At 40.9% G+C, this 12,428-nt stretch overlaps 1 protein-coding gene across 6 annotated transcripts in view; it reads right to left on the bottom strand.

Annotated features, from left to right (window-relative positions):
• Clcn3 (chloride voltage-gated channel 3) overlaps positions 1-12,428 on the bottom strand; it is a 100,055-nt gene that overhangs the window by 65,899 nt on the left and 21,728 nt on the right. For 4 of the 6 annotated variants that reach the window (XM_076553295.1, XM_042262989.2, XM_042262988.2 and 1 more), the window contains exon 2: positions 5,735-5,910. The exons of the other annotated variants lie outside the window; for them this stretch is intronic. In XM_076553295.1, the coding sequence (XP_076409410.1) occupies positions 5,735-5,894 (160 nt within the window). In that variant the 5' untranslated portion in view covers positions 5,895-5,910. The remainder of the gene's footprint in view (positions 1-5,734; positions 5,911-12,428) is intronic. 6 annotated transcript variants of the gene reach the window in all.

Below are 12,428 nucleotides of genomic sequence, written 5' to 3'. Positions count from 1 at the left end.
AATCTAAAAACTTCAAACATTCCTTGACACTGCCAGGCAAATATTTCAGACAAGACAAAAATATACGCAGGCTCATGTTTTAAACAGCATAATTACATTAGCAACACACCTAACTTTTTGGCCTTTCATTCACATTTGTTACTAATACTAATAGTCATCATTCTTAACAGTACTTCTACTCTGATAACTGTGTTCTAAAGTACTTAGTATTTACTTTTTGTTGACTTTATTTTTGAGATTCGTAAATATATTTCTTAAAGGATTTGTAAACTATAAGCTATTTAAAAAAAAACAAACCAGCTATCTCACGGGGAGTCCCCAAGCAATTTCTCTCTTATAACTTAAAGCCTATTCCACATCTAGGCCTACATCCTTTTCGTCAGAAATACTGGAAATGTAACTGGTATCTTGCTTGAATGCTCTCATAAAGGGAATTTGTTTATATTAGGATGAAAGAGTTTAGCATATCCAAGCCGAAAAAACACAGGAGAAAACAGAAACAGCCACTCATAACTGATTCTCTATCATTAACCAGCTACTCTTTTAATAACCCAATTTATATCATTTGGGTAAAGATCTCTGATGCACTCAATACTGAGCGCACTCATTCAGTGACTCTTGTTTTGTGGGGCTTTGTCTTGGAAAACTAAACAAATACTGAATCAGGAAAGAATACTTACTCTCAATTGCTTGTTCTACCATTCACTGTCATAACTCTTTAGACACAAGCCCTCGCAAAAATAAGGCCTTGCCTTGCATTTGTCTGAGTTCATGATGGTAAAGTGCTTTCTGCTGCTGTTGGGAGGACCACATCAACTACAACTACACTGAAAGAACACTCACTGTCTCTCACAAGGACACTCACTGCTTCAGAGGTAATTCTCACTCCCACTGCTGGTCCTCCATGCATTACGTTGTTGTGGAATATTAGTTTAAGATGTGTTACATTCATTTATGCTGTGGAATATTTGTTTACAGTGCAAAGATGCACTGCATCCTTTAATGTTGCATCTGTTTACCTCTGTACAGCTGTGTTACTTCACCTGTCTACAACACCTGATTGGTCTAACATAACCTGAATGACCAATAGCTGGGCAGGAAAGGGATAGGTGGGGCTGCCAGGCAGAGAGAATAAACAGGAGGAGAAATCTAGTCTCTAGAGAAAAGGGGAGAGGAGCAAGAAAAGGAGGAGGAGAGGAGGACGCCAGGGGCCAGCCACCCAGCCAGCCACAGAGTAAGAAAGAAGAAAGATATATAGAATAAAGAAAGGCAAAAAGTCCAGAGGCAAAATGTAGTAAGGAGACATGGAATAATTTAAGTTAGAAAAGCTGGCTAGAAACAAGCCAAGCTAAGGCCAGGCATTCATAAGTAAGAAAAAGTCTCCATGTATTTATTTGGGAGCTGGGTGGTGGGCCCCCAAAGAATAAAAAAAAAAAAAAAAAAGAAAGAAAGAAAGAATTAAAAAAAGCAATATTACAAATTCAAAAGGTATATTAAAATAAAATTCATTGAGACTGGTGGGTAAAGGAACGTATTAACAAGCCTGACGACCTCAGTTAGATTCCCTCTAACCTACATGGAGAGAACTACCTCCACCAAGTTATCCTGACTTCCTCCTGTACCACATGTCATGCATACACACATATACAAAAAACACATGTAATAAAAAGCATTTAAAAGTAAATTAATTCATTTTTAGTTTATAAACAAAGTAAAATCAAAATTAAAAATATACAATTAACTTTGAGAACAAAATCTATACAAAAAACACCAGTGTCTGCTTCCCCTAAGGGCATTCCAACTTCTTCCTTGCTAATACAGCCTTAATTTCATTTGGCTGGTAATCACAGTGACATCACTCACTCCCATTGCCAGTGGTGGTCTGGATTGGGTATGTTGTCAAGTTCTAGTCAGTCACATACAAAGACGAATACTGGTGGGTTTGGTTGGAGGAGAATTAGAAGGTCATATTTTTGCACCCTTGATCTCCCTTTCTACTTAATTCTCTTTTTCAGAAGTTGGAGTAAAAGCATCACCAGCCCTTGCTGACAGTGGAAAGATGGGAAGTGCTGGATCCATCCTCCTGTTCCTTCTACTTCCTGAGTTAATTTTACACTCCGCATAAAAAAAACCAAAGAGCTAAGAGAGGAAAAAGAAATGTTGTTCATGTCACTTGATTTTTAAAATTATGAATGCATATATTCTAGTTCATTACTGTCAGTAAATGTCACTTTTAAATTAGGTAGAAAAAAATCAGTGATTATAAGAAAGCAACAGGCTAATAATGCAAGTACTGTCTTTTTAAATCAAAGAACATGCCCGGGAGGCAGCCTGGAAGTGTTACTGTTCTGAACAGCAATGAAACAGAGAGGGAAACACAACAGTCTCGGCGTTCTTGTCTGGGGCCGTCTCTAGACTCACAGGCAGTAAAGCCCACAGGATGACAGTGAAAGGCGGAAACCTCAGACTCTGAAGTCCAAAGCACCACAGCCATGAGAATCTGAACGCCCCGATTCCTGGAGCAAAGAGACGGGTGCTTCACTCCAGGCCACTCTACTCCTAAAGGGCTGACAATTCCCAAACGAGATAAAGACAATAAGCAGTCACTGTAACAAAAAGTGAGCACTGGTGCCTACACCTGAAACCTCCCGTAAATACAGCAGCTTCCTACAAAGAACCTCAGGAGCAATGCCCTAAGAATAAAATGATTCTGCAAGACCAACTAACAGAAAGCTAAAACCATGTTGTAAATTCTCTGGCCAGATCCTAGACTGCTGGTCTGCTGGAGGAAAATACGAAAGTCCTCTGGGGCAGATACTGCCACCCAGCAATTCCACTATTACTTGTATATAGTATCGAGTACTCAGCTAACAATTACAGGAGCTAAAGCCAAAAAAGATCCAGAAAGAGAAAAAAAAAGGAGGCAACAGAAATGGAACCAAAGATGATTCAGGCACTGAAATCCTCAGACAGAGATGTCAAGAAATGTGATTAATATGTGATTAATTAGTAATATGAAGACTCTCTCAGAACACGAAATACACAAATAAACTGGGATTCAGAGTAAAAACAACAATACATCACTGTAATACAATATCGTGGATTACAGCATGTGTATTACAGAATGGCTATACTCCAAAACTCCAAATCACTACCAAATGACACTACCAAATGCTGAAGAGAAGGTAGGCAACAGGAACTCTCAGTCAAAATGACAGACACTTGGGAAGACAGTTTGGCAACTTCCTATAATATTAACTGTACCTTTACTGTAAGATTCAGCTATAATGTACCAAAAATGTTTACTCCAGTTAAGTGACATATTCACATGAAAACGAAAAAAATAAAAAAAAAAGATGGAAAATACAGAAGAGCCTGAGCATCACAGTGAGAAACTACCACATACAACTGAAATCCTAACGGAATAGAAACGATGTTTGTGATGGCTCTTCTTGGTTATCAACTTGACACAGCTGGGCAGAGGGACCCTCAGTTGTGGAGCTGCCTCCATCAGATTGGCCTGTGGGCATGTCTGCAGGGCACTTTCCTGATTAAAACTGACACAGGATGGGCCAGCTCCCTGTAGGTGGTATACAAGGGGCTGACTGAGTCTGGGGAGAGTAAACCAATGTGCAGCACTCCTCCGTGGTCTCTGCTGCTCTTCCTGCGTCTGCTCGGCCCCGGCTTCCCTACAGGATGGACTGTAACCTTGAAGATGGAATAAACTCTTTTCTCGACAACTTCTTTGATCGGCATATTGATAAAGCAACAGAAAGCAAAGTAGAACAGAGATATACTATTAAAAAAAAAACTGAGGATGAGAAGAAATCAAGTCACACTAATTTTTAATTAATTAATTAATAATAACTAATCAAGTTGTAAGTTTCTCTAGTAACTCCCTCCACCAGAGAAAAGAACACTGGAGCATGTCCTGCTTAAGGAAATGTAACTACAAAACACAGACATGTGCTGAGGGTCACTGAAAACAGGTCAGTTATTCCAGAACTGTAAGGGAGCACAGAGCCCAGGACGCACCTGCAGAAACACATGGTACACAGAGGTAACACTGTAGGTCGGACCCGAGCACTAGTACTGTCTCTCGCTGTGATGCTTGCTCAGGCTTTCCTATACTTTCCATCTTTTACTTTATTGTTTTCATTTTCATGTGAATATTTCACCTAACTGGAGTAAACACTTTGGTGCATTATTGCTGAATCTTACAGCTAATAGTATAGGAAACTACCAAACTGTCTTCCAAAGTGTCTGTCATTTTGATTGAGAGTTCAAGTTGCCTGCCTTGGTACTGGACCAAGCAGTTATGGATATGGGAAAAAACACATCTGAATTCTTACTCACATTACACACAATTAGATGCAAGCAGATTCTAGATCTAAATGTAAATGGCACAAGAAGAAAACAGAATACTACCTTTGATCCCCTGAAGTATCTGAAATCTTTATTTTTAAGTAACAGAGTTTGGCTATGTCAATCAGGCTAGATAGAGCAAGTCTCTATCCTCGCTCAATATCTGGGATTACATGTGTGTACCATCATACCCAGTTAAGAAGAACAATAAGAACACAGAAAGTAAGAACAACAAAGAAAAATACTAACTAGATTTCATTAGAATCAATGACTTCCCCAAAAGATCTTACTAAGAAAATGAAAAGACACACTTCAGAGTAAGACAAAACATTTCCAATAAATGTATCAGACAAATCAGAATATATAACAGGCTTCTATAAAATAGAGAGATTGATCTGGCACTTCTAGAGGCAACCTAAGCCAAGTCAACATCTATAAATGTATTTCAACTCCCAAGTCATCAAAAACAAGCGCAAAATGAAAGACTTCTGCATACACAGAACAGTTAAAATGTTTAAAACCGATCCTCCTTTGGTATTTGGTTTGGGTAAAGATGTACAATTAAACTTTCACACACAACAGGCAGAGATAAGCATACCACAATGCTGGAGTATCTCAGATAGCACCTGATGATGCTGACGCATGCATACTCTAGATTTAAGCATTCCACACTAAGTATAACTCATGATGAGTTAGATTACTTCACTAAAACACATGCACTTACATGTTTTAGCAGTACTATTAACAATGGCTAAGATTTACAATGAAATATATAGAATAACAACACTGCAGTGTATTTACACATGGAAAACTACAAAGCAATGGAAATAACCATTGCCACATGCAACAATTCAATTAAAACACTAGAGATAAGAGCTCACGCATTATGACCCCACTTACATAGATGCAAATAGCCACTAAACCAATCTAAATGGAAATCAAATAGCAGTTATCTTTTAAGGTAAGGAGAGAGGAGTCTAGGTAATGCTTTGTTTATTAACTAAAGGGAAATTATAGAACTTGTTTATTTTGCAGACATTCATCAGTTTTCACGAGCATGATGCAAAGACTGCATATCTCTCTGAATTATACTTAAATTTAAATTTAAAAGTTTATTTCAATGTTGGAGACTTTGGAGGTAGTAAAAATATTTTAGGATAATACTATGAACAAGGCCACTGAGATGTATACTTTTCAATGGTTAAGTTTAAGTGCTGTGAATCTACCTTGGCTTCAAAAAGTTACCCCAAATGTTAGTCTCAAAAAAAAAAAAAAAAAAAAAATCAAAATCAAAGTCTATTCATCGGCGGATATTCATGGCGGATATTCATGGCTATTCTACAGTTCTCAGTTGTCATGCTGCACTTACCAACTGCCGTGTCACCGTCTAACAAAGTGTCATCTTCAGAAGTCTGAAAGTCCATAATAGCGCCTGCTCCATCTAAGAGCTCCTCATCGCTACTGGCGCTCCTTATGCTGTTGTAGCTGTTCCTATAGTAGCCTCTGTGGAACAGCTGCTCAGACTCCATTGAGCTCTCTGGTTATCTGGAAAAAAGGGGAAAATGGCTTCAACATTTTCCCAACATTAAACAAAAATCACGGACGCTAACATCGCAAAATGAAAGCTGTGATCTTTGTAGGAAAAAATACTAAGTTCATCCGACCTAACAATGGCTCCCTCTCTTATGCTAAGTGGTGAGGGATGGTTCAGTTCTTCTCACTATGCAGCTGTCAAAAAGAAAGGAAAACTCCTTCAAGCAGTACGTTAAACAACCTTCGGACCCTCTAAGTTTCAATGCATCAAGCGCAGAGCTGGCTGACAGTGTGCAGCTTCCTGCACAGGATGGGGAAGATCCGCAGTATGCAATCAACCACTCGGGTATGCACGGACTGGACAGGGCTTTGCAGGGAACAGGCCCCCAGGGAAGGCACCCAATGGCCGAAATTCCAAGTCCACTGGATTTTACCTCAGACAAGTGCTATCTAACTTTTAAAATTAACATTGTAACTTAAATTTTTTTAAATTAACTTGAAATATTCACGTATTTGGAGCCCTGAGTCAAACATTAACCAAAGAAAAACTAAAAATAATTATATGTTTTCATTTTTTTCAAAGCAGGTAAAACTAAATTATTGTTTTCATTTTTATTCTTTATATACCAAAAATAATACTCATACTTTTTTTTCCTGAGACAGGGTTTCTCTGTGTAACAGCTTCTGGCTGTCCTGGCACTCACTCTGTAGCCCAGGCTGGCCTTGAACTCACAGAGATCTGCCTGCCTCTGCTTCCCGAGTGCTGGGATTAAAGGTGTGCGCCACCATCGCCCAGCTCATTTTTTAATATATCTACTCCCATGCTCACTATCAAGATGCAAATTTGTAAGTATGTTGACATGCGTGGGACTCAACAACCTTAGAAGCAGCCAAACTAGTGAGGCTGGTAAAGCAAAGCCGATCAGCAAGTTGCAGCAGGTACGTACAGAACATGAAGGAACCAAAGCTCCCCTCTTAGACAATCGCGCCTCCTTGGTACTTTTCTTTCTGCGCATGAAAAACGCGTAACAGTGTCTTAACAAAGGTATTCAGAAACTACACTTCTGTCTTAGAAAATCAAGTATTATTAAACAATAGCTATCTTTTTAAAACTAATTGACAATATAATTCCCTTAAAGATTCCTTCAAAAAAGGTGCTCATCTCTATTCTCAGCACCTAGCAATGACTCGAACAGAATACAGGCAATAAATACCAAGCTTCCTGCTCAGCTGAGCTCAAAGAGAAACGTGTTCAGTTTTCAACACATACACACCCTTTGAACGACAGCAGGCTGGCCTTGAAAAAAGCAAATTTTGAAATAAATGACAAAGAAATATTTGCTGTTCTGCAACTTTATAAATATTTCATTATTTCCTCTACCAAAAACGCCCTATTGTAACATTCTAAGAGTATTAATGTATTACTTAACAAGTTTGTATAGTAGAGGGTGGTAGCTTGCAAGCCTATTTCCTACAGTTACGAAGACCAGACTCCCAGAGATCAGGTCTAGTGCTGTAATAAATTTCTAATGACCTCCGCACAAGCACCTTGGCTGCCTCTAACTTGATCTTTGTACTGCAGCCAGCCCTTTAAAAAAAAAAAAAAAAAAGGCTGCCTAGCAATCTCTCCCTATTCCGAGTATTAAAATATTCTAATTATTTTCACACTTCTTAACAAAGCAGCAAAGCCCCAGGCCAGCAGTCCCAGGACAGGTCCCAGATTCACTTGCAGTGTGTACTTCTTTGAGACTCTAACCACTGAGCTTACACTCTCTCGGTCCCAGCCGGGCCTTCCCTGCCTCCTGGCCTTCAGTAGGCCTTTGATCTGGAACACACCCTCTCCTTTTCATCTAACTTTGCTACTCATTCTTCAGATCTCACTTCAAATATCCATTAATTAGCTAGGCATCTGGCACATTCTTGTAGCCTCAGCTACTCAGGAACCTGAAGCAGGATTATCCAGAGTTCAAAGCCAACCTCAGGAACTTACACTGTCTCAAAACATCAACAACTAGCAAACAAAAGTACTCCTCTAGTTGGTAAACACATCTCTCTAGCACTCTCACGACACTTTCCAAAAGGACACGTGTTAAATATGAGCCAATAATAAGGTTTGGGAGCTAAGATCCTCTCCACTTAACAGAGGAGAAATCTGAGACACAAAACATTTAAATAACTTAACCAAAGCCATGCAGGTAGTTAAAAAAATAAAAAATAATAAAAATAAAAGTCTACCCTAGTACCTGAGTCAGGTTTTGCCTATATCAAATTTTCCTATTAGTTCTTACAGCTCCCACTGTATAGCACTGACCACAGCTTTATGAGACTTTATTTATTTACTGATCTTCTGATCTAGAATGTATCTTAAGGCCTAGTACTGTTATATTTTTGTTTTTCGTTACACAGCCAATGGTTGGCAAAGTATATAGCATATATATTAGGTATTCAATTTGAGTACTGTTTTGTTTTGTTTTTTTGTTTGTTTTTTGGGTGTTTTTTTTTTTGTGTGTGTGTGTGTGTGTGTGTGTGTGTGTGTGTGTGTGTGTGTGTGTGTGTGATGGTCTCATTCTGTAGCCCAGGATAGTCTACCATATAACAAAAATATTTAACTTTGATGAAGTTCAATTCATCAGTTTTCCTCTATGGATATTACTTCCTAGACCTATTTCCCAAAGACCCAGCAAGCAAGTAACTTAAGGGAGCTTTATGGTTCTCAGTCAACTTTTGTTTCTCCTAGGAAGGTATCTGGGGAGAGCTGAAGGTAATGGCTAAGCTCCAAAGGTGTGTCGGTCAGCTATGTATCTGACTGCTAAGTTAAACAGAGAGGAAGTAGGTCAGAGTCTGGAGAAAGCAGCACACGAAAACTCTCCACGTCAGCAACCAGAAAGGACCAAAAGTCTCCAGAGGAACGACGGTGGAAAGCCTCGTCACCTGGAGGGAAGACTCATTCCATCCACATCTCTTTTAAAGCTTTACTAGCAAGACATGGACTACCTTTCCACCACTTCCTGGTCAGAGAGGCCCCAGGTCTCCAGGACACAGGCTACTGCCAACTGCCCTTGGTTACCCACATGACTACGAGATCCTACTGCTGAAGACAGCATAGTCTCTGAATGCCAACCTGACCGGGAACCCGCCTCCCTGGTAATTAGCCTTCACGGTACTGGAAAGTGCTAAACAAGTTACTGAGGCAGAGAAGACATCCACAGTCTCACCCAGCACTGGACCCTTCCCGCTGCAAAACCAACCTGCCAGGCAAACGTGTCCGCTGGTGCACTAGCGGTATGATTTTTTTTTTTTTTTTTTTTTTTTTTTTTTTTGAGACAGAGTTTCTCTGTGTAGTCCTGGCTGTCCTGGAACTCAATCTGTAACCCAGGCCAGCCTCAAACATCAGAGATCCACCTGCCTCTGCCTCCTGGAGTCATGGGATTAAAGGTGTGCACTGGCAATGGTATGCCTTTTAAGGGCTAACCAAGCACTTTCTGATTAGATCTGAGACTTCCTCTGACAGAGGAAATCTCCTGTGTGGTACTGAGTCCTCCTGGGGAAGTCAAAGACCCAAGGGCAGAACCTGCTATTCTTATTTTGACAGCTGTGCTGTCAAATTACCTTCAAAACATTTATGTGCATAGCCACACATGCTTCTTTTTGCAGTGGGCAGCAATCAATGGGGACAGGCAAAACTGAAGTGCTGAGATGAGAGACTGAGTACTTAGCCCTCAACTGGACAGCTACATTAAACACACACACACACACACACACACACCACCAAGGAGACATCAAAGATGAGGCAGAAATAATTTAAGAGCTGGAGGATGGGGAGGAGGGCCATGAAATGCTTTCTTCTCTATAAGGCATGCTATCACACTCATGAACTCACAGGAGCTGTGATTACTTGCATATGACCTGTACAAGATCGCAAAAGCCAAAATCTACCCCAGTATAGGTGAGAGAGATGATCGCCAGGCCTTCCTGCTCACTAAGGAGCTGTGGGCAGTAGATGTGAATAGTTGCTGGGAGAAAGAGAACCATTTTGTGAGGATGTAGCCACTGGTAGATTTGTGCCATACTCCGGGAGACGGCCCCACACCACACACATATGGGCAACACTAAGTGGACTCTGTGAGAGACAGAGATAGATAAGACAGACACACAGACCTATCAACCAACCAAATGGGAGAAAGAAAAGACGACAGACATGAGGTTGGGAGGAACATTGGGACATGGAGGGTGTCAGAAGCGGTAAATGAGGATAGGTATGATTATATTTTACTATATATTATATATATATGTACACAAAAAATTCAAAAACAAAAAACTTTTATGTTTTTACTAGGTCTCACATTAAAATGTGACATTTTATTGATTTCAAAACAGCCATTTAATCACAAATATTTATAGAACAGCTAAAAAGGATCAGAGATTGATATAACTATAAATGCAATGTTATTATATACCATATTTTTACAGGTCAGGAAGTTCAGTAAACTTCAGCATACAGTAAATACTATTTTCACAGGAGATGTAGAATTTTCTTATATTGCTGATCTGTATTCCTACAGTAAAAAGCAGAACCCAACCAATAGCACAACTTAACAGAACTCGGAGAAAAAGACTACATCTCACCATGGTAGATGACATGAAGCTCCCTGTGGTAGTTTGATTGTAATTGGCCCCCATAAGCTCATAGGGAAGGACACTATTAGGAGGTGTGGCCTTGTTGGAGGAAGTGTGTCACTATGGGGCGGGCTGTGAGGTCTTCTATGCTCAACATACTGCCTTGTGTCTTAGACCACTTCCTGTTGCCTGCACAAGATGCAGAACTCTCTGCTGCCTTTCCAGCATGATGTCTGCCTGAGTGCCACCATGCCCCTCCATGATGATAATGGACAGAACTTCTGAACTGTAAGCCACCCAAATTAAGTTTTCCTTGTAAGAGTTTCCATGGCCATAGTGTCTCTTCTCAGCAACAGAAACCCTAAATAAGACACTCTCCTTACCACCACCATCTCTCTCTCTCTCTCTCTCTCTCTCTCTCTCTCTCTCTCTCTCTCTCTCTCTCGTCAAAAAAGGTAGAGTAGGATGGGGGGGGGGGGGTTGGTTACCTGAGGAAAAAAGTGGCATGAGCTGAACTACCAAGCTGAGACTAGAAAAAGCCTTTATAGGTAGGTATATGAACTTCTAGTTGTAGGAAAGGCTTGATGATCAGTATGTTTGCGAAATCTACCATACAATATATCTTGTATTAGCTAACAGTATTTTTAAAAAGTTCTTGGGAAAACCTATATGAACATTTACTTGATAAACAAAATCTATGAAATCTTTCTCAGATTTATTCTGTCAAGGAATGAGTCTCCCACACCATGCAACACTTGTTGTCTATGGTATCAGAACCTTAGAATACACGTAGAAGGGGCTGGAGAGATGCTCTTCCAGAGGACCCAGGTTCAATTCCCAGCACCCACATGGCAGCTCCTAACTGATCCAGTTCCAGGGGAACCTCACACAGACCAATGTGCACATAAATAAAAATAAACGAAATCTTTTTTAAAGAGTGGGTGCAGAGAGGCTGCCTCAGTGCAGAAGGCACTGACGGAGCTCGTGACAGGCTGCAGTAGAGCTGCAGGAAGAAACCGCTCGACCACGAGGGGACGAGCGTGCCTGACTCAATGGCGGCAGAAAGGGTGGAGCAGTGACAGCACACCACGCTGGCTTCTGAGAAGAGTGAGCAACAGCTGGGTAAGCGGGGCAGCACCCAGGAAAACCTGAACACAGGGACAGCACTGGGAAAGTTCTGCTACTACTTCAATACCAAATTAGAAATCCACCTGTGGGTGAAATTCAGGGTAGAAATTCAGGCCCTGAGCTCAATCCCAGCACGGAACGTTAAGAGCCATAATAAAGAATTTAAAAACATAATAAAAACTGGAAAGTGCAGTAGACTATTATTTTAAGGTGTGTTACTTTTGTTTGTTACTGTTGTAGCCCACTAGGTTTCCTGTAGTGGGTAGCTGCTCCAGCTTTGACCTGGAAGTACCAACCCTAATGAGGCTTCTGGTAACTGCCACGCCTACCTATGACTTGCCCCTGGGGGGGGGGGGCAAGACAGGAGCCCTTAAGACCCAAGATCCAGATGTGCCGGCTCTCTTGGTTCCTTGTGATCCTGGATGCTGGATGGTAGACCGAGCAGAGTTCTCCAGAGAACACCGCTGGACTGTACCTCACCTCTCCCGGATCCTGTAACCAACCCCTTTACTGGCTGTAAGTTACCCAAATAAACCTACTTTTTAACTACGTAGAGTTGCCTTAATAAATCCCCCAATAGTTTCCCAGAGGCTGTACCCAGCAGGACTGCATAGAGGTTGATTGGACCATGGGCCTGGGTACCAGGTGTTTGTAAGGGTCTACACTTGACTGTAACTAGCAAGGGGGAGGTCTTTTGCTCCACCCCTTGGCATTGTTATAAATAGACCTTTGGAATAAAGTTCTGGGCCGGTGGATAAGGATTCAGGCCCACCCGAGTCTAGCCT

The sequence above is a fragment of the Peromyscus maniculatus genome, chromosome 17, assembly GCF_049852395.1.
Source record: "Peromyscus maniculatus bairdii isolate BWxNUB_F1_BW_parent chromosome 17, HU_Pman_BW_mat_3.1, whole genome shotgun sequence".
In the NCBI taxonomy this organism is placed as follows: Eukaryota; Metazoa; Chordata; class Mammalia; order Rodentia; family Cricetidae; genus Peromyscus; species Peromyscus maniculatus.
Note: the sequence above shows the minus strand (reverse complement) of the source record. Positions and strands in the feature narration are given on the sequence as shown.